At 39.8% G+C, this 27,926-nt stretch overlaps 3 protein-coding genes across 3 annotated transcripts in view; 2 read left to right on the plus strand and 1 right to left on the minus strand.

Annotated features, from left to right (window-relative positions):
- Window positions 1–27,926, plus strand: part of LOC311628739 (GTPase IMAP family member 7-like) — a 322,213-nt gene that overhangs the window by 250,582 nt on the left and 43,705 nt on the right. The window lies entirely within an intron of this gene.
- Window positions 1–27,926, minus strand: part of LOC311628720 (GTPase IMAP family member 4-like) — a 53,102-nt gene that overhangs the window by 11,347 nt on the left and 13,829 nt on the right. The gene's annotated exons all lie outside the window — the stretch shown is intronic.
- Window positions 7,451–12,296, plus strand: LOC311628724 (GTPase IMAP family member 4-like; the record flags this gene model as incomplete). Its single annotated transcript, XM_084896221.1, is given in 4 exon segments — window positions 7,451–7,487; window positions 11,365–11,369; window positions 11,373–11,399; window positions 11,403–12,296. Coding segments are annotated over 4 exon segments (963 nt in total).

Here is a 27,926-nt window from a genome sequence, read left to right on the forward strand (position 1 = left end):
GAAGGTCAAGGGCACCTTTCTTTCAAAGGTGCTTGCAGCGAGTACCAAAGGACCCTGAGAAATACTGAGACTCAGGAGCCTCATAGGGCATGGCTGATGAAAGCCAAGGCTGTAGGCTCCACCCTGATACTTCGCCCCATCCAAGCTGAACACAGAGACTTTTAAGGCTACCAACTCAGGGAAGCTGCGAAAATGCCTAGACAAAGAAACAGATCACAAATGAAAGAAATGGAGGACAAGAATCTAGAGCTCAAGTAGCTGAATGCACAGACTCAATAATATGACTGGGTCAATTATCAAGTCAATCCCTAAAACTTGCCTGTACATCTGACAAATCTAGTAAGCTTCTAAAGGTACTAATACAAAAATGTGACCAGCAGGAAAAATAAAAGAATGGCAGGCCCAGAGCAGCCAGGCCTGGAGCATCCAGGCCTGGAGCAGCAGCAACCAGGCTTGGAGTAGCCAGGCCAAGAGTAGCCAGGCCCGAAGCAGTAGCCAGGCCCGGAGCAGCCAGGCCTGGAGCAGCAGCAGCCAGGCCTAGAGCAGCCAGGCACAGAGCAGCCAGGCCTGAAGCAGTAGCCAGGCCCGGAGCAGCCAGGCCCGAAGCAGCAGCCAGGCCCGAAGTATTCAGGCCCATAGCAGCAGCAGCCAGGCCTGGAACAGCCAGGCCTGAAGCATCCAGGCCCAGAGCAGCAGCAGCCAGGCCCAGAGCAGCCACGCCCAGAGCATCCAGGCCTGGAGGAGCAGCCAGGCCCAGAGCAGCCAGGCCCAGAGTGTTGTGGGGTCGAACCCTAGGTTCAAAATGAAAGGAAAGAAGGAGCAATGCAGCCAATTTGGGTACCAGAGTGTTATGTCCGTCATCACAATAGACTCAGAGAAGCTTCTGTGTGCCTTCACCCAAAAGGACTGAGAGTTGCCCAGATGACAGCAAAATGGGAGAAGAAAACTGAAAGCTACACAAGGGACTGAGGGGCCAACATGGAGTCATCGGAAGAAATTAAAGACTGAAGTGGAAGCTACTTCTTTAATCATGCTCCTCCTCATGCTAGCATCTGTTACCTTCCAGTCTTCTGCAAAGTCTTGTGCATCAAGTCCAAGAACTCTGAGTAAATCCACACCAACAACAAAAGAGACTCATTTAGTAGCTAAAAATGTTAATATGTCCATAATTCTGATTTCTCATATTGTTGTTTTGCATTGGCATTGTTGTTATTATTTAATAGCCAGAGTTTTGCTCTTGACATTCAAATTTTGAAAACAACATGTACCGGTTTGGCTCAGTGGATAGAGCGTCGGCCTGCGGACTGAAAGGTCCGGGGTTCGATTCCAGGCAAGGGCATGTACCTTGGTTGCGGGCACATCCCCAGTGGGAGGTGTGCAAGAGGCAGCTGATCAATGATTCTCTCTCATCGATGTTTCTAACTCTCTATCCCTCTCTCTTCCTCTCTGTGAAAAATCAATAAAATATATTAAAAAAAAATAAAAGCTAAAGGAGTTCATCACCGTCAAACCAGAATTATATGAATTGCTGAAGGGGGTTCTTTAGGAAGAGGAAGAAAATAAAGATAAAAATTATGAACAACAAATACGTAACTATCAACAAGTGAATCTAAGAACCAAGAGAATTAAAAAAATCTGATGAACAATATTAACTGTTGAATATAATAGAATAAGAGGTATGGAAGGGGAGTGACCTGATGATTATCAGGAAAAAAGGGAGTGGGGGTGCGGGAAGAGCCTGGACATAAACCTTGCACCTATGGATGAAGACAATGGGAGGTGAGGAAAGGGCAGAGGGTGGGTGGGAACCTGCTTTGGAGGGGGGGAAAAATGAGGAACATTTGTAATAATGTAAACAATAAAGATTTATTAAAATTAAAAAATAAAATAAAATAAAATTCAACCATAATGTTACAAATTTAAAGGAATCCCTTTGTGTTAGTAAAAACACAATACAGTGTATAGATTATGTGTTGTAGAATTGTGCATCTGAAGCTTATATAATTTTGTTAACCACTGTTACCCCAATAAATTCAATAAAAAGGAAAGAAAAAAAATAAAAATCATTAACTTCATCACTTCTCCAATAAGGTAACATTTATAAGTTCTGGATTAGGACATGGTTATCCTGGGTTTAGGGAGGGTGTAATTTTTCAGCCTACCACAGGTGGATAAGTTAACCTCTCTGTAACTCCCTTTAGTGACCTTTAAAAAGGAGTATTGACTTCATAGGGTCAGTGCGTATACCAGGAAGTGGGGTTCTGCTGTAAAAGAAATGCTTAATAAGGACACATATGTAACACCTTATTCAATAAAGAAATTTAAAAGTGCTTAAAATATGATTGTGGTTGGGGAATTAGGAAAGGCACAGATACTGGGAGCATTCTGGGGCACTTGATAGGAAAAGCCTAGATATCCTTGCTGAGTCTGTTGCTGGGAATTTGATATTAAAGGTGAGATCTTATTTCAAATTGAGGACCATGGTGTTGTACAAGGGAGGAAAGGTGATACTTGTTACAAACTGGGCGAGAAGTCGCTGAGTTATGTTCTCCTACTGTGTGCAAAGAAGAGCTTGAAAGCAATATGCTTGAGTTTTCAAAGACAGTTTGGAGGGTACAGCCTGGGTTCTGCTTATAATATGCAAAAGTAAAGAAATGAGGACAATGAATCCATAAGCCTAGGACCTCCAAGGGATTCCAACAGCCACAAGAAGGTGGGAAACAGCACAGATCCTCTCCAGCACCTTGAGAGAGACCATGGTTCTGCCAACCTTTTGATGCTGGATGCCTAGAACTATGGGACCATAAGTTTCTGTGGCTTTAAGCTACATAGATAGGGTTTCTGTGCTACATCAGCCCTAGGAATCTCACACAACACTTTTCTCCTTCCCTCTTCAGGTTTCATAAGCTCATCATCCCAGAGGTTTCCCCTTCTGCATGAGCTTGTGTTTACTACAGTAGTCCTTCCCACACACACCCGCACATCTGGCCCAGCTGGGCCACAGAGGCTGCTAATGAGGGAAGTGCTGGCTTTCTCAGAAAGGCCTTTAAACTCTGCCTGACCCAGTCTCTCAGCAATGCCTCACTATCCATGGCTCCCAGGCCCTATAACCACCTCATTCTCCTTACTTTTACAGCTCCTTACTGAAGAATTTAGTAAATATATGCAGCACAAAAACAAACCCCAAATCCTTTCTTTTTGAGAGAGAAAGTGCTAATGAAGGGCTCCTGGACTCTCAAGGAAGTGGGCAGACTACCAGGCTGGTGTGAGCACAGCATTTCCTGAGACCACCTCTGCCTGAGAGCATGCTCCAGGCCCACTAGCAAGACCCGACCTCACACTCCAGCAGAACAACAAAGTCACACAAAAGAATAAGTAGTTTCACAAAAAGTCAGAGACAAAGACAACAATATGGTGGTTACTAGCAGGAAGGAGTATGGAGATTTGTAAAGGGTAAATGGAGTAAAATATATGAAGATGAAGGAGGCCAGAATTTTGGTGGTGGGTACATCATGTAATATACAAATAATGCACCATAGAATTTCACACAAGAAATACACATATTATTAATAACCAATGTCACCCCAATAAATTTTAATTTGAAAAATTATAAATAGTTTCATCTAAGAAACATAGTAGGACCTCAGTCTTTGGAAAGTAAAACAAAATAACATCGATGCATTTAAATACACAGGAGCCACCTTGCTTGGCTGGCAGCACACAATGCTAATGTATCTGACACTGTGTCCCCTTCCGTTAACATCAGTGACACTGGTTTTGATCCATGAGCTACAGAGCAGATTATCACATTAGCACATCAGCAGTATTGTCTGGCATTAACACATGAAATGCAGTCAGGAAAGCTGTATTGTTCTGGTTCTGCCACTAGCAGCATCTATGGTTTTGGACAAAATGATAACCTCTCTGAGGTCTGAAATCTCTACAGAGAAGATAGATTAAGTGTCACATCATCTAAGTCTGATGTCTCCAAGGAATTACATTATACACCAATTTCTGGGCCTTGCCCCATGAGAACAAGTCCTCAGACTCTCCTACTGGTTGAATCCTGAGCCCTTCTTACCCACACTTCCTCTCAGTGTGGCTGCTTACCCACACTTCCTCTCAGATGTTGTTTGTGCCAATGAACAGGGGTCCTCATGGAAGAGCACATAGAGGGACCAGTCCTAGGACTATTGGCTTGAGGGTCTGTGTGAAGGAGCGATATCACTGCAGGCCTTGGATCCCATGCTTTGAGTGCCTGGGGTCATCAGAGTCATGTGTAATTACAGAAAGTGACAGATCCCAGCCCTATTACCATGTGGCACCAACAGCCAAGAAGGTAAGAAGCACGTAAGCAAGTGTGCTTCTCCCATAGTTCTCTGCCACTCTCAGCACACTCTCCATTCCCATTCTTCCTCATCTGCCAGGACTTTTTAGTCACTTTACTTCATAACCCTTTCTTTGCTTGGACAAACCTGAATTCTTATCTCTTCCTAGGGGCAGAAGAATAGAACAGAAAGAATTCAGAGGCTTCTGGATCCATCTGTTAACATTCAGTCATTTGCCTCCTTTCTGAGATTTTCATTTTGGTTTGCACAATTTTTCTGCTGTTATCCGCATTTATTCCTTTTGGGTTTAATTTGACTTTTATTTTTTTATTTATTGCTTCACTTTGGTTTTCCCATAAATATATGTCTTTAGCTGCTTTATTAGTACTGATAAAAATTGTAAGTACCTCTTTACCAAGGGAAAAAGTTGCTTACCCACAATAATGTTTATCCAAGTGTATCACAGCACAATTTTTTTTAATTGTTTCTCCTAATCCACTCTATTTCCAAGAAATAAGCTACAGGATGATATATTGTAAACTCATTTGTGCACAGGACAGCACGCATCCTGCCTCCACTACAGCACTTTCTGGCTCTCACTTCCTCCTTGTCTAACTCATCACTTGAAGTTTTGGTCACAGTACAGGCTAGAAAGGCTAGGTTACAGGGCAATTGTCCCCTTATCTGTACCTGCTGAAGTGTTCAGAGGGGTGAGAGAAGAAGGCTGGGCCAAGAAAAAACTTCACCATAAAGATCACTTTGGACCCCTCCTAGGCTGGTGCTGGCCTGAGGATGAAATGGAGGAGTTGTGCTGTGAGTCTCCAAACCCTCACCTGTTCCTCTTCCAGAGCAGGCACAACACTTAGCACTTTGATTCTGTCCTGAGCCAAACAAAATAAATTCTACTCTGAATTGAACCAGTACTCATGAATGTTTCCATCTTTCAAATTCTAACAACTATATTCTCCAAGCTTAACTGTTGAATAAACAGCTGATACAGCCTCATTGTTTTTGGAATATTTCTTAAAAAAATATCACTTGAAAGTATCACTTAAAATTAGAAGTAGGGAACTTATTTATGAGCTGTGAAAGACCACAAATAATTATTTAGAAATATAAGGAGACACCAGCATTTCTCCTATCCTCTGCAAGTATAGCACATCTGCATTGATTAGAAAGCCAAGGACCCCAGATAAACAATGCAATCTGGAAGTCAAGGGAGCTGTCACCTAAGCCCCATTTAGCAATAGTTCATTCTACTCCACTAAAGAATAACAAAAATGGAGCACTAAATTATACAAAATCCATGCATTCAACAGGAAGGAAGATGAGGGGAGCTAGCAGAGTAACCAACATTGAATCTAAAACTACTGCCTGGGTTTCCATTTTCAGACAGGATTGTGAGGGGCCCTGCAGGTGGAACAACCACATTTGGTGAATTTCAACTAAAGTCTCTGAAACTGCCCTAAGGTAATATAGCAAATGAAGAAATGCTCATTTTGTACAATGTACCAAATTTTAGTAATAAGAGTGAGAATCTTAACTAACTTCTTTGCAGGCCTGGTCCCTCCCAAATGCCCTCTCCTGCAAGCCTGGTCCACCCCCTCCAACATCTTTCCCCTACAGGCCTGGTGGGAGATATCTACAGAGATGGCTAGAGTAAGCCCTGAATGATAGTTTTCATCCTTTCCCTGTTCTCCCATTTTAATTGTGAAAATGCCTTCATTTCCTTTGAGAACCAGACTTTGCAGGTGATTCCTGGCAACAGGACCACCTAGGTGCCACTATTCCAGGGAAAGAGGCTCCCAAGAGGCCATTTTTAGGAAAATATTATAGTAAAGACAAAAGGAGTTAAGATTTGTCATCAAGGTTAGAAGTGAAAATAGGCCCCAGAAACCTAATATTCTCTTCTCCTCTGAGGTTATAGCCCCTAAGGGGACAAGTGCTAGTGTCACAGAGAGCTTCTGAGAACATCACTACAGTCCAAAGCTGTGTTTCCCCGTGGAAACTGCCCATCCCACTGCCTCAGTGATGAATGTTCCTGTCTCTTTAAGTTGGGCCCTTGGGCCCCCTCTCCCTGAGTTTCCTGCCTCTGAGTTCTGAGAGTCAGGACACTTCCCCATGAGCTGTGAGGAAGAGCCTGCTGCACTCATGACCAGAGGACAGAAGTAAGTCAGGGCCTTCTGGGCCAGCCTGGGAGCCTGTCACTGGTTCTGCAGGAGAGCTAAATGCCAACAGGAGAAGAGAGCAGGCCAGAGAGCAGGATCTTTGAGGACCTGGAAGAATGCATTGCCTGCAAGAAGCTTACTGAGTGAGCACCTCTATTCTACTAGATACCAGGAAGGGGCATGTTATCTAGAAAGAGTAACTCTCCACTCTCAGGTGTGTAAGGATGTCTGACTTTCACACACAGAATCTTCAGAGCAGTGGCAAGCATCTCCTCCAGCCTAGAGGCACAGGCTCTTGCTTGGGCTAAGCCTTCTCCTAACCTACTCCCTAACAAGGAAGGAAGGGGTCTGCTCACTCTCCTGTGAGAATGAAAACATGCTTTAGAAGGCAGCAAAGACTCCCATATGCATATCAATCAAGGAAAAGAGATTTCTGAGGACATATTACTGAATCTAAACTCAGAACACATTAAGTTAAAAAATCCTTTGTGTATCTGGACTGAACCGCCTAAAGAGGGAATTTGGGAGGTCAAGGGTTACATTTGGCCAAGTTCTGTGTGATATGTTTGTCAAGTTGGCCAATGAAAAAATTAACTGGGATATAAAGGTTCAGAACTCTGAGGAAGGTCTAATCCACAGAGTATGTATAAATAGAATTCAAAGTAATAATTACTGAGTAGTAGGGGAAGAAGGTCCAGAACCGGAGCTGATGAAGCACTTGAAATATGTTTGTTTAAAGAAAAAGTAACAAGTGAAAATGAAACTGACAATAGCAGTTGAGGAGAAGTGTTGGGAACCAGGGAAGGTGAAATCAAGTAGCAAGCTATGGAAAAGAAAAAACTACTTGTTGTATTTGGTTTGGGTTTGCAGTTACTCCCCATTTCCCTAAAATGAATTATGTTTCTTATCTACAGGAATTCTAACTATTATACGATGGCGACTCAATTGCACAGTATGCCTTCCAACTTCTGTGAACCCAGGACCAGCCATGGTGAGAGGGTGTTCGGGCTCCCCAGGCATGTGGAATGGAGGGAACCTAGCAGTGGGTTCTCCTGTGCTCTCAGCCAGACCCATCTGACCAAGAACAACATATTTCCAACCCCATTTCATATTTTCTTTTTATTTACTCTTCTCTTTCTTTTCTCTAGCCCCTCTGCACTGTCACCTCATGATACAGCATAATCTCTAGATCAAAAGAGGTTAAAGTGTCTTGATTGATCCCAGGCTGATAAGGTTAATGTGAACACACCAGTAGGGCCCATTGTAGCATCTCTGGTTGTTTCTCTTCACCTCTCTTCAGCCTGAGAGAGGACTGGAAAGAAAAATATGAGAGGAACTGATTCTTCATTCAGTTCTCTAAATTCCCTGCTCTTAATGGCCTCAGTGTAACTCACAAATTAACCAGACTGGCTCACTTAGTTTCTCATTTAACCCTGCTTTATCTATAGAAATTGACTTTATCAGTTGAACTATGTCAGTTTTTCAAACCACACCACAATTTAGCAGCCTAAAACATCACCCATTCCTATGGCTTTCAACTTTATAGTTTTATATTTCACTGGCCAGTTCTTGGTTCTGGGCCAACTGGGTTTATTTCAGACAGATTTGTTCATGTACCAGTGGTAAGCTGGTGGTTCAGTACACAACTGGATAGCCTCGTTTTCTTTTTTTCATTCAATTTATTGGAGTAGCATTAGTTAATATTATATGTTTCAAGTATGTAGTGCTAGGATATGTCATAGGTATATCGCATTGTGCACTCTCCATCCAAATCCTCCTGTCCTTCCTGCACCACTTATTTGACACCCGTTATCATCTACACAAACTTCCCCCACCCCTCTTTCCCTCTGGTAACAACAATACTATTGCTATGCCTATGCCATTTTTTTATTTTTATTAATTTTCTTGTGCCTTGTTATGTTATGTCTCATATATGAATGAAATCATGTGAATCTTGTCTTTTTCTCAGCTGGCTTATTTAACTTACCACACTATTCTCAAGATCTTGAAACTGGATAATTTTGCATTGGATATCCCCATGGTCATTTCTGGTAGTTAGCAGGCTCTTGGGCAGGCCAGGGTGATGAATAACTGGACTGTGTGTCTCACATCATCAAGCAGGCTAGTCTAGGCTCACTTACAAAGCAGTTACAGGGTTTTGAAGACCAAAAGAGACAGCAAGCCACAGCACATCAGTACTTTTGGAGTCTACATGCATCATGCTTCCCCTGCCTTATTGTCCAGAGCAAGTCACCCTGCCCCCATCCATCCCCCATGCAAGGGGTGGTGAAACAGATTCAGCAACTTGTGTTAGGGGCTTCAGATCAAAATCTCAAAAAGGCATGTGTACAGAGATGGGAATAATTCATGGTCATATCTACAATGCATCTCACTAATTGTCATAGGGATAGTTTTGATAATTCCTGACTTAGCAACAGCTTCATCATAAAGTGTGTGGGAGATGGGGAATAACTACTGATTTTGTGGAAGCCAGAGTGGGAGGTTCTGCAAACTCTCTCCTCTGTTTAATTGATATTTAAAAAAATCATTCCAATTTATAGACTAGACAGAAGATGGCACAATGGAAATATAGAGATCAGTTAGGGAACTGCTGAGTCATGCATGGTGATGGTAGCTTGGGCTAGTATGATACTCTTTAAAATGGAGAGAAGCAGCCAAAGATAATCTACCCAGCAAAGCTATCACTCAGAATTGAAGGCCAGATAAAGAGCTTCACTAATAAAAAAATTTAAAAATAGCTAAAGGAGTTCATCAACACCAAACCAGAATTATATGAATTGCTGAAGGGGGTTCTTTCAGAAGAGAAAGTAAATAAAGATAAAAATTATGAACAACAAATACGTAACTATCAACAAGTGAATAAAAACCAAGGAAATTAAAAAAAAAACTGATGAACAATATTAACTGTTGAATATAATAGAATCAGAGGTATGGAAGGGGAGTGAACTGACGATTCTTGGGGAAAAGGGGAGAGAGGGATGTGGGAAGAGACTGAACATAAACTGTGCACCTATGGATGAGGACAATAGGGGGTGGGGAAAGAGCAGAAGGTGGGGTGGGAACCTGGTGGAGGAGACCAATGGAGGGGGGGGAAGGAACATTTGTAATAAAATGAACAATAAAATTTTATTAAAAAAAAAAGAAATATAATTGTGAACTAAAAAATAAAAAAAAAATGGAGAGAAGCAGTTATATTTGTGGATGGAGTCTTGCGATCTTTCAATTGCTTGGATGTGGAAAGTAAGGGGAAGAGAGGAATCAACAGATATTCCTAGATTTTTGGTCTGAGGTACTTGGTGATTGGTGATGATATCTCTGAAAAATAATCATGTCTGCAATATTGGCAGGGATGGATGTAATACAGGATTCCTTCTACAGGAATTGGTCTTTCCCAAGGGCTGTACTGACAGGGATTTCCTTCAGAGGGAAAAAGGATCTCAGATGTGGTTGTCAGTTATTTTCCATGGTCCCAGGCTGTGCTCAACAAATCCTGAGGACTTCAACTTTACAGACACATTAAAGAGATGAGCAGAGAATATTTGAATAGAAGTAGGGAAAGAGCTATGTATAATAGATGATTTGGTATTTAAGTTAAGACATAGTTATTTTGAAAACAACTTTCACTAATAAGCTATGTATACTGTTCTGTTACCAATTTTAAATGTCCTAAGAAGTATATATGCCTAACCAAGTGACATTAAAAATATAATTCTAGCTGAAACCGGTTTGGCTCAGTGGATAGAGCATTGGTCTGCGGACTGAAAGGTCCCAAGTTCGATTCCGGTCAAGGGCATGTACATTGGTTGGAGGCACATCCCCAGTGGGGGGTGTGCAGGAGGCAGCTAGTTGATGATTCTCTTTCATCAACGTTTCTAACTCTCTATCCCTCTCCCTTCCTCTCTGTAAAAAATCAGTAAAAAATAAAAGAAAAATATATAATTCTACTAATGCTACTCTGTATGAGTTACTATTATTATTTTATTATTTACGAATCAAGGGTTTTATAGTAACTTTAGAGCACATGTGTCAAACACAAGGCCCGCGGGCCAAATCCAGCCCGCACCGCGCTGTCATCACTGCACTCCGCTGTCAGTTTATGACATTGTCAGTTTATGACTGTTCAGTAAACCATTCGGCCCGCGATTTAGGCTGGATTTTAGATTTTGGCCCCTTCTCTGATTGAGTTCGACACCCCTACTTTAGAGCATTGTCAAAACTTTCTGGTTATATGTATTCAACACATTAATTAAAAATAAAAAACTTCACTAGGTTTCTACACTAAGGTGGTAACTTTGAAAGTAAGGTTTTTGTTCTTCTGTGGTTCAGAATCCCTGAGGAGATGGCTGCATATGTGAAATATGAAGGAACAAAATGCCTTTCTGCTCATGGGTCCTTTTTTCTCTTTCAAGAGTGGGATGGCTTGAATCACCCACCTATCTGGCTTCTTAATGGGAAGACACAAAGTTCCATTTTAGATATAAATTGGGGAGAGGACCTTCCACTGTAATGTTCCAAAATCAGATTTTATTTTACTTCCTAATTAGATTATGAGGGACAGCTACCAGCAGCAGATCAGAGTTCTCACTTGAACCATTGTGTCCCTTTATCCATGGGCACTTAGCTTCCCAATGTCATAGTGAGCAGCCTAAGGGACTCCTGAGAAGTGCCCAGCATTCCTCTAGTCCTATAAAAGAGGTGAGGCCCACAGTTCTACAGACCTTCTGTGAGTACTCAAAGGACTAGACTCTAGCAGTCAATAGAGAAGAGCACAAATTGGCAGAGGCCCTCCAGGGAAAAATGTTGGAACTAAGTCTTAACACTATGCCTTTTGTTTCTGGATTTTTCAGGACTTTGAAACCAAGACTCCAGAGATTCACAACTGTGACTTATCTTAGTGGGTAAGACTGGAGCAGGAAAAAGTGCCACTGGGAACAGCATCCTTGGAATGAAAGCATTTCATTCAGGCATTGCAGCAAAATCCATCACCAAGGTCTGTCAGAAATGCAGCAGCACATGGAATGGGAGAGAAATTGTCATTGTGGACACACCTGGCATTTTTGACACAGAGGTACAAGAGGCTGACACACAAAAGGAGATTGCTAATTGCATCCTCCTGACCGCTCCCGGGCCTCACGCTGTGCTCCTGGTGGTCCAGCTGGGCTCATACACAAAGGAAGAACAAAAGGCTGTGGAGAAGATGCTATCAATGTTTGGATCCAAAGCTAGGAGATACATGATTCTCTTATTCACCCGGAAAGATGAATTGGAAGGCATGGACATCCATGATTACTTAAAGGAAGCACCAAAAGGCCTTCAAGATCTGATGGAGCAGTTCAAGAATCGTCACTGTGTGTTTAACAATAAGGCGACAGGGGCTGAACAGGAGGCTCAGAGGACACAGCTGCTGGGATTGGTCCAGTGCATAGTGAGGGAGAACCAGGGAGGTTTCTTCACTAATAAGATATACGAAAGGGCTGAGGTGGAGATTCAGAAACAGATTCAAACTATACAAGAACAATGCAGAGCTGATCTGGAGAGAGAGAAAAGGCAGTTAAGAGAGGAGTTTGAAGAGAAAATCAGGAAGCTAGAGGATAAATGGGAGCAGGAAAAGACAAAGGCAGAAATGGAGCGGGACTTGGAAAAAAGGGAGACTTCCTCTATTTTAAGGCAACAAAATGCCAGAGAAGAAGTTAAGAATCAGAAAGGGATACTTGACTTAATCTTGGGAAGATTGAGAGGAATTTGGAGAGACATCTCATCTCTGTTCAAGGAAGATTAGGCTAATGAAAATATGTCTATTGCTCCCAAGTATTTTGGAGTGCCCCTCCGCCATATAACTCATTCCCTCAAGTCAGAGCTCTGTTTCTGTATTCCAGGTTCTGAGAACTAGTGAGTGTAGTACTAGTAAGTTCATTGTTGGCAATTGGTAGACTTTTGCTTGATTTAAGAGAGGAAAGACACATTCTCAATTTCTAAAACTCCAAAGCAGAAAACATAAATGCTCCCTGTCTTCTAAACACTTCCCCAGACACTCAGAGAAAAGGAGTGCAGGAAACCAATAGATGATGACCCCAAGCTTTTGCTATATATTTGTAGTAACAATTTCTCATCTAGATTATTTCTAGATTAACATAAAATCTCTGCCTGGATTTACTCCATATTTTCCCTTTAGGATGACAATGGTTATTTTACCCATGTGGTTAGGGAAGTCAATTACTGGCATCACATAATATATAGCTAGAGATGCTGATAGAATTCTTTCTATATGAACACACATTTGTTGAATTATGTTCTTATGAAAATATTCTTTATTATATGTCCACTGAAGAACAAAGAGTTCTCTGGAAAATGGATCTCTCAGAATGCAACTAATTAAAATGCCAAAAAGAGAAAGGTTAGAGATTCAACAGCTGAGAGAAGAATGATTAGACTATTAAGATGTTTCTGTAAAAACTCTTTAACCAACTTCAATGTAAGCACTTTGGTGAATAACTGATCACTACTCTTCTCTGAAACTAACTGTTGTCACCAAACCTCCATTACCCCAACCTTGGTTCCTTACTTCTAGGTGGATCATTGGCATACTGCTATCTCTACCCACATGAATTACTTTGCTTATTGTTACTACAATAAAACTTTTCAATTCTCTCATATTTGTGCAAAACTGGACTCTGTTTTACATTAGGAAACACCACTAAGAGCACATGGATGAATTTCACATTTTAGTAAAAGTTCATCCTTATTTCTGAACTTAGCTATGTGTTCCTCTAAGATATCTCTACTTTCCCCTCTAAGTTTCAACCATGTTCATAACCCCTATGCGCAGCAAATATCACATTGTTCTGGCATTCATTCATTACATGCAACTTGGTGAAATTATGTGTAACCAACATTTGTGAGACATTTGTGGTTCTCTGGGAGGGGAACTCCTAAAGGATATGGATAACAATCATTGAAGTCTATCCTTTTTCTACTGGGCATTCCTACCCTAATAAGTTATAAGATTTCCCAAAATACATGTCCATGTCCTACCAGGTTGTGGTTGGGGTTCACATGCCACTCACCTGCCTCCACCATCTTGAAATTGATATCTCCATGCTCTAACCATTTTGCCTGCAACAGGACATATACCTCTCCCTTACTTCCTCCAAACAAAATGAGTTTAGCCTACATTTTAATAAAAGTTAGCCTGAAGAATAAGAGAAGAGGAAAGAAGCTAATGAATCTTTCAGAAATAGGTGCTCATATATACAGCTTTGGACACTTTTGGTAATCAGTACTTCCCTAGGAAATTATCCACTTCCTCCAGATTTGCAAATTTATTTGAAAAATGTTTTTTTTTTAATTTCTTCTATTTCAATGGTTATTTCCTCTTCCATTTTGAATCTTTTATTTTTGCCTTTTCTCTTTTTGCTTAAATAAACTAGTTGGTAGTTTGCTTAATTTTTTTTTTTGAAAATAAGCTGCAGAATAGTTGTGTGTTTTTTCCCCCCCCAAAAAACTGCAGAATATGCTGTACATTGTCTTTTGTTTCATCATTGGAGTTTTAGAGAAAATTTTGAAGTTGGAATTTTATATCCTATTGTATCTCAAGCTTCTAGAAGCACATCTTTAACCAAAGAGGTACATATACTTCTCAAGAAAAATTAAATAGTTTTAATATGAAAACAGACTTTAACTTGCTCTGTGATTACTTTCTGTGTAAATGCACTCAATTATTCTTACCCTTGCATTCAGATTAATGCTGAAGATGAGAAAAAGTAAAAGGTTCCGCTCTTGAGAAGCTGTGAAGATGTGAGGAGCCCATGCAGAAAACCCTCAGAGCAGTGTTGCCCATTTGTCTCCTGGGGCAGAAGGCAGATAGAAGGTCTTGATAAATACCATGCATTGTGATTAATACAATAGAAGAGTGAGGCATGTTCCCTTCCCTGAGGAGTGTTGGGAGTTTATACACTTCTTCCATTCATTAACAGTCAGTGATTTTTTGAACTTGATGCAAGATTTTATATGAGGCACTGAGAATCTAGAGAAAGTAAAGCAACATCCGTTTTGAGACTGGCTTCCTTCACTTAGCAAAATGATTTTGAGAATCATTCAAGTTGCTTATGTCAATAGCTTTTCTCTTTTACCGAGTAGTAGTCTACCTTATGAACATATCAGTTTCCTTATAACTTCTACTTTATTTGTTTTTATGCCCTCAGTTTATTGCTTTAAACTAATTGTATTGGCTAAAACCTCTATTATGATGTTTAATAGTAATAAATGGGCATACTTGCTTTGTCCCTGGTTATACCTTCAGTGTTTTCAGTTAAGTAAGTGAGATATTGGACAACAGGAGTATCCTATATAATAAAAGAGTAATATGCAAATAGACTGCACCTCTGCTACACCCACCAACCACATCCATCAGCCAATCAGGAGTGAATATGCAAATAAACCCAACCAAGATGGCTGCAGGCCACAGAGAGAAGAAGGGAGGCTTGAGTTTCCCCTGCAATGGAGGAAGGCAAGCTTTCCTCCTGCCCTTTCTGGCCTTGTCCACTGGAGAGGAGCCTGGCAACTGAAGCCAGATGGGGTCCCCTGAGAGCAACCAGAATGAGCTGGGGGTCCCTGGCCAAGGCCAAGCCTGGCCAGAGGCTTTTGGCCTTAGCAGGGGCAGAGCTGGAGATTGGAGGAGATAGGTGTGAACACAGAGGAAACACCTTTTCTGACTGCTCTGTATGCCAAACTCTGTAGCAAACTCTCTGTATGCCACTGGTAATATTCTTAGTAACTTGGGTATAAGAATCCAAACAGGTGATCTAGGGCTTTTCCCCACACTCCTGGGGGAAAAAACGAAGGTCTGCTACTGGAGGGATAAGAAATGTCATAACCAGCCCTAGGCTGTTTGGCTCAGTGAATAATGCCTAGGTTTGCCAAACACAGGGTCCAGGTTAGATTCTGATCAAGGGCATGTACCTAAGTTTCAGGCTCCTCTCTGGCTAAGGCCCAGGTCAGGGCTCATGCAGGAGGCAACCATCAAAGCATTCTCTCACTTTGATGTTTCTGTCTGTCTTTCCCTTTCTCTTCCATATTCTCTGAAAGTCAATGGAAACATATATGCAGGTAAGGAGAAAGAAAGACAAAGGAAGGAAGGAAGGAAGGAAGGAAGGAAGGAAGGAAGGAAGGAAGGAAGGAAGGAAGGAAGGAAGGAAGGGAGGAGAAAGAAGAGAGAGAGAGGGAGAGAGAGAGAAAGAGAGAGAGAGAGAGAGAGAGAGAGAGAGAGAGAGAGAGAGAGAGAGAGAGAGAGAGAGAGAGAGAGAGAGAGAGAGAGAGAGAGAGAGAGAGAAAGAGAGAGAGAGAGAGAGAGAGGAAAAGAAAGAAAGAAAGAAAGAAAGAAAGAAAGAAAGAAAGAAAGAAAGAAAGAAAGAAAGAAAGGTCATATCCTATGAAAGACACATCTTGAAAATGCCTAAAGAAAGTTGTCATTTTTCCATGGTGAAGGGACTGGAGTCCGTGTTGATGAAAACACCTTGGTGGCTGTGGTGACTGCCAGTGGCTCCAGCAGTGGGGTGATGGGGCTGGTGCCTTTCCCTGATCAGCCAGGTTGCCTCCCACAAAGGGAGGCCAGACTGCGACTTAAGCTATCAGTAGGACATCCTCTGAGGGTTCCCAGTATGTAAGAGGGGGCAGGCTGGGCTGAGGAGATTCCCCTCCCCCAGTGCATGAATTTAATACACGGGGCTCCTGGTATGGTATATATTTGTGTGTATATGTTGTGTAATCATACTAAGCAAGTATTTCACAATCCAATCACTATTTTCTTGAGAGTTTTTATTATGAACAACAATTAATTTTGTCACAGGCTTTAAAAAATCATCTATATGAATAATCTTATTATTTCTCCTTAACTCTATTAATAAGTGAATGATATTCATTGATTTCCAAATATTGAAGCAGTTTTCCTTTTTTGTTTTGAGTTTTACTTGATTATGATGTATGACATTCTTCATGCAGTTTTGAGGTCTATTTGCTAATATTTTATTTAGTACTTTTTTATTGATATTCACGAGAAATATTGGTCTATATATTATTTTTTCCTACTGTCACTGTCCAGGTTAGATTATTAACATTATATTTGCTTTGAAAAGTTCATATGAAAATTTATCTTCATTGTCGATGCTGTGAAACACTTTAAAGACCATTAACCTATCTGGTCATTGAAGGCTCCAAAGCATTTCCATGCAAAACAGCCCCTGGAGTTTACTTTACAGTATGGTTCATTAGGAGCTTTCTCTATTTGCTCCATAATAATTGTTTTATTTAAACATTATCTCTCTAATGGACACTTTTGGTAATCTGTACTTCCCAAGAAAATTATCCAATTCCTCCAGATTTCCAAATTTATTAGAAAAGATTTTTAAAATTTTCTTCTATTTCAATGGTTATTTCCTCTTCTCATTTTGAATCTTTTATTTTTGACTTTTCGTTTTTTGCTTAAATAAGCTAATTAGTAATTGCTTATTTTTTTCAATAAGTTATGACTTTGATTTAGAATTAGGACTAAAGTTTTTTAATGTCTACTGCATTATTTTTTATTTTCCATGCTTTTGATTTCTTTGGTACACTGTGTTAGTACTTTTCTAATTTTTTTTTTAATTTGGAGTTTAATTTCTTTTTATTCTCTTATTTTATTATAAAGTGTTTGATGTAAAGCATTTTCCTATGATAACTTATTTAAATCAATCCTATAGCTTCCGATATTAAGTTTTTTTCATTATTGTGATCTTTAAGAAAGTTTGAAGTCTTAATTTCTATTTTTCTTGTCAAGAAGAGTTATCTAATAGAAGATTTTATAATTTCCAGATGGGAGAACTGTTTTCAAATGTAGTTTTTGCCATTCTTACATTGTGATCAATTTGTAGTATGAAACTCACTGGTGTTTGCTAATATTTACTTTTATTTAAATTATTTATTCACACACACACACACACACACACACACACTTCACACACATTTGTTATCTCACACATTGATGCATGCTTTGGTTGCTTTTTGTTTGTGCTTAGATTGGGAATCAAACCAGCAACCTTGGTATATTGGGACAATGCTTTAACCAACTGGGCTAACTGGCAAAGGCCTAATATTTATTGTGATGATCAATTTTTGTGGATGTTGCATGTGTATCTTCAAAAAAGTATGAATTCTGTTTATTATTGGAAAGAGATTGTATTTTGTATATATCCATGAGAGATACTGTCTTCATTTTGTTGCTTAATAGTTCTGTATATTTACACATCTCTTGTCTATACAATTTGTCTTGTCTTAAGAATAGTGTATTATGGTCACCTATTATTAGGGTACTTTCATTAGTATCTACTTGCATTTCCTATATTTTATGCTATTTGAGCACATTTGCTGTGTTATATGGCTCATATACTAGAGGCCCAGTGCACAGAAATTGTGCATGGGTATGTGTCCCTAATCTCAGCCTGCATCATCTCAAATATGGGAACACTCAAAGGACATCCCTCTCACAACCCAGGACTTCTGGCTCCCAACCAATTGCCTGCCTGCCTGATTGCCTCTAACTGCTTCTGCTTGCCAGCCTAATCACCCCCTAACCACTCCCCTGCCAGCCTGATTGACACCACACTGCTACCCTGCTGGCCCAATTGCTTTTAACTGCCCTCCCCCATAGGCCTGGTAGCCACCAACTACTCTCTGCTGTTCCAGTTGTCCATAACTTCCCTCCTTTGCCAGACTGGATGTCCCTAACTGCCCTCCCTTGCCAGCCCAATTGCCCCTAACTGCCCTACCCTTCTAACTTGGTCACCCCTAACTCCCTTCCCCTACCAGACTGGTCGCCCATAACTGTCCTCCCCTGCAGGCCTGGTCCCCTTCAGCTGTCTTTCCCTGGAGGCTTGGTCACCCCCAACTGTCCTCCCCTTCAGGCCTGGTTCCTATATATGTCTGCCCCTGTTGGCCTGATCACCTACAAGTGCCTTCCCCTTCTTATCTAGTCACAACTAACTGCCCTCTCCTGCCAGAATGGTCACCCCTAACTGTCCTCCCCTTAGACCTGGTTGCCCCCAACTACCCTCCCCTGCAGGCTTGGTCCCCCTAACTGCCCTCTCCGGCAGGTTAGATTGCCCCAAACAGTCATCCCTTGCAGGCCTAGTCCCACCCAACTGACCTCCCCTGATGGCCATCTTGTGGTGGTCATCTTGTGTCCACATGGTGGCAGGATCTTTGGCCACATCGGGGTAATCATTTTGTGTGTTGGATTGATGGTCAATCTGCATATTACTCTTTTATTAGATAGGATAGAGCAGCTGTCGACAAACAGTGGATCACGAACCACATGCGGCTCTTTGGCCCCTTGAGTTTGTGGCTTGCGAGCTGCAGTTTGCCAACCACTGCTTTAGGACAATGATTTGTGCAATACCTTAGAGCACTGGTCTGCAAACCACAGCTCATGAGCCATAAACTTAAGGGGCCAAAGAGTCACCTGTAGCTCTTGAGCCAAAGTTTGCCTACCACTAGAATAGAGGCCTGGTGCATGGGTGAGAGCCAGCTGGTTTGCCCTGAAGGGTGTATCAGATCAGGGTAAGGGTTCCCTTAGGGCTTGGGGTGGCCTGGGCAAGGGGCCTGTGGTGATTTTCAGGCTGGCCACACCCCCAGCGACCCAAGCAGAGGCCCTGGTATCTGGGATTTATTTATCTTCTATAATTGAACCTTAAGCAGAGGCCAAGGTAGGCCAGGGCAGGTGGAAAGCTTGGCTTCCTGGCAACCTTAGCCTCCTGCTCTCTCCAGATCAATGGCTGCCTCCATTTTTGCTGGGATTTATTTATCTTCTATAATTGAACTTTGTACCCTGGAGTGGAAGCCTGGGCTGGCCAGGGTATCAGAAAGCTTGGCTTTCTCCATCACTGGGAAACCAAGCCTCCCTCTTGCTCACTCTATGGCTGTAGCCATTTTGGTTGGGTTAATTTGCATACTTGCTCCTGACTGGCTGGTGGGCGTGGCTTTGTGGGTATAATGGAGTGATGGTTAATTTGCATATTACTCTTTTATTAGATAGGATTCTTAAGCATAAATCTCTGATATAGAATTTGTGAGAGAAGATAATGTGATAAGGAAGTTTTAATTCTATTTTTAATTCTCTTTAATGTAAAAGTTGATTTTGTAGGACAAATCATTTAAACAACTCTTAGGAATGGGTCCTCTAAATCATTAAATAAATTATTTCTGATGGAAGAATTTGGAACTCACTGGAAACAACAAGTATGGAAAACTTAAATTTAAGCTATAAAGGAAAATGTAAATTTCTAATTTTTAAAATCTTGTTTAGCCCTTGCTAGTGTGATTCACTTGGTTGGAGTGTCATCCCATACAATGAAAATTTGTGGGTTTGATTCCCAGGGCACATACAGAGGCAACCTATCAATGTTTCTCTTTCACACCCATCTCTCTCTCACACACATGCTGTTTCTGTTCACTCTTTCTCTCTTCTATCTCCCTTCCCTCTCTCTATAATCAATGCATATATTCTCAGGTGAGGATTAAAGAAGAAAGGGAAAAAAAAAAGGAAACCTTTCCTAGCTCCCATCAATTACTTATAGGAAGAAAATACAACTAAAGGTTTAATATTTATAACATAATTTGTCTCCACCTGGTTATGAGCCCTACTTGTACTCTGGGCATACCACCCCTTGCTGACTCCACACCATTGCAATTATTTTTGAGCCCAGGCCCATCTCCCTCTGACAGACAGCAAGGATCTCTTGGCTCTGAAGGAAATTGTCATTCCTCTTCAGCAAGAAGCAGCTAAGGAGGGACCCTACACCCTTAATCTCTTAAAGAATTTAGAGAAAGATTCCTTGGGGTGGGGGAGGGATAAATGTAGTAGGCAGTTGGATAGGCATGAACAGAGCAGGAATGATGGACATAGTGCAGAAAGTCCCCTAGGCAGAAAGCCCTGGGTGCCTATCAATGGGAAAACCACAAGCCCTTGCATGACCACTCTCTTAAGCACTAACCCCTGGATATGACACATAAGCCTAAGCTGTGTTTCAGCTCCAGGCCCAGCAAAGCACAAAACCGGACAAGTGAGCCATGGCTGACATTAGGACCAGCTGCATTGACTAATGACCCTCTGCCCAGAGACAGATCTGTTAGTTGAGGCCATAACCCTGAGGTGATACATTTGAAAAGCTGATGAATATTCTATTGATATTCTCCCCTGAGATCTCAGGTAAAAGCCCTCAGTATGGAGGACCCAGCATGGTTCTCTCCATGGAGCACACTGTGCCTTTTCCCATATGCCTTTACAGTACAACTTGTATCCTAAGCCTATTTCTTCTAAGGCTCACTTCACTTCTACCTGTGGGTCACTATAAATGAACATTTTTCTTATAATCAAGTCTTAGCCAGAACTCAAGTAATGAAGTTGCTGAACTGGGGTCCAACACCTGGCACCATTTTCACCACTAACAATAAGGCATCCCAATCTGGTTCTCAAATTGTGCCCAAAGAAACATCAAAATTGGAGTAGTCCCTGGCTAATGACATCTAAAAGGAGCCTTCTGAAAATCAAGATGATGTGCCCATAACTTATGTGCCTGCTTAAAAGAAAAACATACCCAATATACTTCAGGAGAAGTATTAATATCCAAAGCCTCTATTATAAACTATTAAAATTCTTCTTTTCTAACATAAGGATTGGAAAGCTAAAAAATTTCTTTCTATAAATTTATATCTAAATCTCTCAAAATTTTGTACATTCTGTTTACACTATAATTCAACTTAAAATATTTTCTATATCCTTTGTGATTTTTTTCACTGGTGGATTACTTAGAAGTTTGTCCTCAATTTCAAACATTTGAGTATTTTTATTTTTATAAATTTTAGTATCCAATATGGTAGCCACTTTCCACATGTGGCTCTTGAGCATTTGAAATATAGCTAGCATGCCTGAGAAACTGAATTTTATATTATATCTAAGTATAAATAGCTTTAATTTAAATTTAAAAGCTAAGGCAGTATCAAATATTTCACCATGAAACACAGCTTTGTTGTTTTGGTAGAAATATATGTATTCTAAGTGTTGTATCACATGTTATCATTGTTCTATTGGAATGCATCATTTCCAGAATTAACATAAACACATCATTGATCTAGTCAACACCAATAGTCTGATTCAATTTGAATAATTATTTTTACTTTCATTTGAATACTTTATGGAGACAGCATGAGTTATAGTGAAATCTATCTACATTGGCATTGGTGATTCTTTTATTTATAATGTAATTAAATTAAAATTAGATTTAAAATGTAAGTATGGACAACTTTTATAATTGAAAATAAACAATCAAATACTTCGAAGAAGATCTGTTACAAAATTTATGACAAATAGAGATTGCAATTACAGTACAGCTAATACAGAAAAAGCTGCTAAAGACACTGGTAATTTGATAAAGCGCATTCTTTCAAGAAACAAAAACAGAATAAGCAAAACTAATCACTGAACCTAGAATTGCAAATCCAAGGAAAAGATCCTAAACAACTTTTTTTTTTTTTTTTTTTTTTTTTTTTTTTAATAGGATCTGAACTTGTAACTTGGGCCCAGCTACAAAACCCTTAGGATAAAATTGCAAACACAAAAAAAGGAACAACAAAAATAAATAAACACTTTTATTACTTTGATCATAGAGGGTTTCATTGGAAAATTTTAAGAAAAATTAAAACATTTAAAAATATACAGAACATGAAAAACTTCCTATAAAAGCACCAAACAATTGCCCTTAGAAAGCAAGACATTTTGAGTAATTTAAAAGACTGATTTAAAAATGTTGGGGAAAAAAATGCTAGTATTTTTCTTTAGAGTTACAAGAGATGTGTGTACGGTATTGCCCCAAGAATATTGTATGTCTTAAAGAATACCCAAATTTATTTTTTAAAAAACTTTTAAAAACTCAGGAGGAAGGATTCAAATTTGTGTAGAGATATTATAGCATTTGATTAGGAAAGCTGATGTCAATGTTGGTGTTAAAAGTCAGATAGGGAGAACCAAGATGGTGTCATAGGTAAATGCCTGTACTTGCCACTTACTATAATCCCATGAAAATTATAAGTCATAAACAGAACTACTATCATTTAGAACCACCTGAAATTTGGCTGAATGGCAGTCCTACAACTAGAGGAATAATGAAGAAAGAACATGGATACTAATAGGAGGGGCAGATGCATGGAAAGAGCTGGTCCCATACCCATTTGTGGTGTTTTTTTTTTTTTTTAATATTTATTTATTTATTTATTTATTTATTTATTTATTTATTTATTTTAATTGGAAGAGACATCTACCAGATCTTCTGTGAGAAGCAGGGGGTCCTAGCTCTACAACAGACCCCAGCTGGGAGGAGAAGTCGCTGTAACTTTGGGCTGTAGAAACCAGTGGGGATTATGGCTGAGTGACACAGGGGCTGCAGGAATCCCAAGTGTTCCTCTTAAAGGACCCATGGAAAAACTTACATGATCTAACTTCCTCTGAGTTTTTGCATCAGGTGGTGGCTTTGAGGAAATCCAGGGGCATATAGGGAGAACTGGACTGTCTGGAATTGGTGCAGGAACTCCAGGGAAAATTTCTCAAAGATAGGGGTGCTCTCAGGGATCACTGTTTCTGTGCTGGGACCTCCACTGTTGCAGAACTGACTGGTGACTACAGCCTGGCCCACACTGTTTGTATCCTGTCCCATCCCATTTTCAGCCCCACAGAAGCTATTTACAGAAGCCTTTCCATATAAATGGCCTGCTCTGGCTCAGGCTTCACTTTGCTAAAATCTCTTGAACAAGTAGCAGCTTGAGTCGGCTTGCCCCAAATCTATCAATAAAAGGCCCAAGAACTGGCCTAGCACCAACCTTCCTTGCTTTATGGTTCATCTTCACCTGGGCACTTCATAGCCTGACTATGCACCTTCTTGGTGGCCCAGAGAACACAGTGGACAATTTTAGACCATACCAGATTAAACTCAACACATCCACAGGCAACATACTCAAAGAGCAGACTCAGTGAGTATCAAAGCCCCACTGAAGCAAGTCCTGCTCCATAGAGATGTTCAAAGAGCAGACTCAGTGAGTATCAAAGCCCCACTGAAGCAAGTCCTGCTCCATAGAGATGTCTCCTGCATATCAGCTCTTCCATTTTAGATGAAATTGGTCCTCACAGTCAATTGGCCTGGAGGCCAATTCTTCTCATTGATGGAAGCAACAATCAAGGCCCAACTACAAAAAGATGGTGAACTCAGCCCACACAGGAGCACACCTAGAGTGGCCAGCTTAGGTAAATGAGAAGGCTGATCCACTGGGCCCTACAGGACACCTGCTACACAAGACCACTCTACCACTTCCAGGAGACATACAGCTCTATTTAATACATAGGGGGAAAAATAAAGATAGGGACACAGATAAAATGGGGATGGGAAAAAAATCACAAATGAAAGAAATGGAAACAAGCAAGATCCTAGACATATAGTTCACAAAATGGTTATAAGATTACTGAATGTTCTTAATAATATCTTCAAGGGACTTAGTGAGACTTTCAAGGCTCTTAGTGAGATTGTCAAAGACATAAAAAAAGACCAGTCAGAAATTAAGCAGACATTAACTTAAATAAAAAATAATTTAAGCAATTCAACAGTATAGGATTCTGAGCCTGAAATCATTTGGAATATGAGGAAGCAAAAGATACCCACAGAGAAGAGCAAAAAGAAAAAAGAAAAAAAGAATTGAAAAAAAATATGAAGGTAGTGTAAAAAGCCTCTGGGACAATTTCAAGCATACCAACATTCACATTATGGGCATGCCAGGAGAATATAGAGAGCAAGATATTGAAAATCTCTGAGGAAATAATGACAGCAACTTCCCTTACCTGGTGAAAGAAATGTAGATACAAGTCCAACAAGCACAGAGAGTCACAAACAAGAGGAACCCAAAGATGCCCATACCAAGACACATCATAATTAAAATGCCAAGTGTTAGAGATACAGGAAAGCAGTTTCTGATGAGCAAGAGAGAATCTTACAAGCAAGAGGAAAGCAGTTAGTTACCTATAATGGAGCATCTATATGACTGTTAGTTGATTTCTCAACAGAAACTTAACTGAAGGCTAGAAGGGAGTGGCAAGAAATACCCAAAGTGATGACTAGTATATAACTACAACCAAGATTACTCTACCCAGCAAAGCTATCATTTAGAATTGTAGGTCAGATTAAGAGATTTACAGACAAAAAAAAAAAAAAAAAAAAAAAAAAAAAACTAAAGGAATTCATCATCACCAAACCAGTACTGCATGAAATGTTGAGGGTATTTTTTAAGAAAAGGAAAAAGAGCCCAGCCAGTGTTGTTCAGTGGTTGAGCATCCACCTATGAAGCAGGAGGTCATGATTTGATTCCTGATCAGGGCACATGGCTGGGTTTCATGCTCAATTAAAGTGCAGGGCTTACTGGAGGTAGCTGATCAATGATTCTCTCTCATTGCTGTTGTTTCCATCTCTCTTCCTCTCCCTTCATCTCTGTTTACCATAATGGCAGCACCAGTCTGCATTCCCAACAGCAGTGTACTAGTGTTCCCTTTTCTCCACATTTTTGCCAACACTTGTCATTGTTGATGGTAGCCATTCTGACATGTGTGAGGTAGTACCGCATTGTCTTTTTAATATGTACATTTCTCATGAACTTTGAGCATTTTTTCATATGTCTCTTGACTATCTGAATGTCTGCTTTAGAGGTATCTATTGAGGTCCTTTGCCAACTTTTTAGTTGGATTGTTTGTTTTCCTTTTGTGAAGTTGTGTGTGTTCCTTATATATTTTGGATATTAAACACTATCAGATGTATCATGGCCAAATATATTCTTCCACACAGTGTGCTGCAATTTCATTTTATTGATGGTTTATTATTTCTTTGCAAGAGCTGTTTATTTTGATGTAGTCCCATTTATTTATTTTCTCCTTAGTTTCCTTTGCCCTAAGAGATGTATCTATAAACACATTGCTATGAGAGATGTCTGAAATTTTGTTGCCTATCATTTCTTCTAGGATTTTTATGGTTTCAAGACTTGCATTTAAGCCTTTTATCTATTTGGCATTTATGCTTTTATATGGTGTAAATTGGTGGTCTAGTTTCATCTTTGGGTATGTATGTATTCAATTTTCTCAATGCCATTTATTGAAGAGACTATCTTGAATCCATTATGTATTCTTGCCTTCTTTGTCAAATATTAATTGAGAGTAATGGCTTGGGTTGATTTCTAGGGTCTCTATTCTGATCCCTTGTCTATTTGCCTATTCTTCTGCCTGAACAGGCTGCTTTGTTTACAATTGCTTTGTATTATAGTTTGATATTTGTATTGTGATCCTTCCAACTTTGTGATTTTTTTCCTCAAGATTGCTGCAGCTATTTGGGATCCCCCCCCCCCTTTTTTTTTTTTTTGGTTCCATATAAATTTTTGGAGTAATTGTTTTAGATATGTGAAATATGTTGGTATTTTAATAGGGATTCCATTGGGGTACTATGAACATTTTAAGAGTCTCATGCTCTACTGACTGAGCTAGCCGGGCACCTACTATGGACATTTCAACGACGTTGATTATACCAATCCATGAACACTGTCTATTCTTTCACTTGTTTATTTTTCCCTGTACCTCTCTTTTCAGTGTCCTGTAGTTTTTCTGAGTACAGGTCTTTTACCTCCTTGGTTTAGTTTATTCCTAAGAGAATTATATTTTTGTTGCAGTGATAAATGAGATTATTTTTTCAGTTTCTTTTTCTTAGTATGCATTATTGGAGTATAAAAATGCCATCAATTTCTTGGTGTTAATTTTATAGCCTGCTACATTGTCTAAATCATTTATTAAATCTAGTTTTCTGGTAGAAATATTAGGGTTTTCTATGTACAATATCATGTCATCTGTGAATAATGGCGGTTCTACTTCTCCTTTCTAATTTGGATGCCTTTTATTTCTTCTTCTTGACTGATCCCTTGGCTAAAGCTTCCAGCACTATGATGAATAAAAATGATGAAAGTGGATGTCCCTGTCCTGTGCCTGTTCTAAGGAGAAACGGTTTTAATTTTTGTCCATTGAGTGTAATATTCACTATAGATTTGTCATTATGGCCTTTATTATGTTGAGTTTTAATCCCTCTATTCACATTTTGCTGAGAGTTTTTATAAAAAATGATTGTTGGGATTTGTAAAATGTTTTTTTCTGAGTCTATTTGTGTGATCATGTGATTTTTTTCCAACTTGTTTTTGTGATATATCACCTTTATTTATTTGCTAATATTGTACCAACCTTGTATCTCTGGAATTAATCCCACTTGGTCTTGGTATGTTATCTTTTTAATATCTTGTTGGATCCAATTTGCTAGTATTACCTTGAGGATTTTAGCAACTATGTTCATTAGGGATATTGGCCTGAAATGCTCTTTCTTTGTAATGTATTTATCTGGTTTTAGAATTTGAATAATTGTGGCCTCAAAGAAAGAATTTGGAAGCATTCCTTTCTCTTAAATTTTTTGGGAACAATATAATGACCATAGGTATTAGTTGTTTTTAAATGTTTGGCAAAACTCTCCTGTGCAGCACCAGGACCAGGTTTTTTTGTTTGTTTGTTTGTTTGTTTGCTGGGAGGTTTGTTTTTTATTGCTTCTATTTCATCAGTCATTATTGGCCTATTCAGGTTTACTGATTCTTTTTTTTTTAATAAATTTTTATTGTTCATATTATTACAAATGTTCCTTATTTTTTCCCCCTCCCACCATTGCTCTCCTCCACCAGGTTCCCACCCCACCTCTGCCCTTTCCCCACTCCCCATTGTCCTCATCCATAGGTGCACAGTTTATGTTCAGTCTCTTCCCACATCCCTCTCTCCCCTTTTCCCCAAGAATCATCAGTTCACTTCCCTTCCATACCTCTGATTCTATTATATTCAACAGTTAATATTGTTCATCAGATTTTTTTTTTAAATTTCCTTGGTTTTTAGATTCACTTGTTGATAGTTACGTATTTGTTGTTCATAATTTTTATCTTTATTTACTTTCTCTTCTTGAAAAAAAACCCTGCAGCAATTCATATAATTCTGGTTTGGTGTTGATAAACTCCTTTAGCTTTTTTTTATTAGTGAAGCTCTTTATCTGACCTTCGATTCTGAGTGATAGCTTTGCTGGATAGATTATCTTTGGCTGTAGGTTCTTGCTATTCATCACCTTGAATATTCCAAGAGCAAAAGACAAAGAGAGAATATTTAAAGCAGCAAGAGCAAAGAAGGTAGTTACCTATAAAGGAGCGCCTATACGATTGTCAGCTGATTTCTCAACAGAAACCATGCAGGCCAGACAGTAATGGCAGGTTTACTGATTCTTTCTGATTC

This window comes from Pipistrellus hanaki (assembly GCF_964339955.1).
Source record: "Pipistrellus hanaki genome assembly, chromosome: 10".
Lineage (NCBI taxonomy): Eukaryota > Metazoa > Chordata > Mammalia > Chiroptera > Vespertilionidae > Pipistrellus > Pipistrellus hanaki.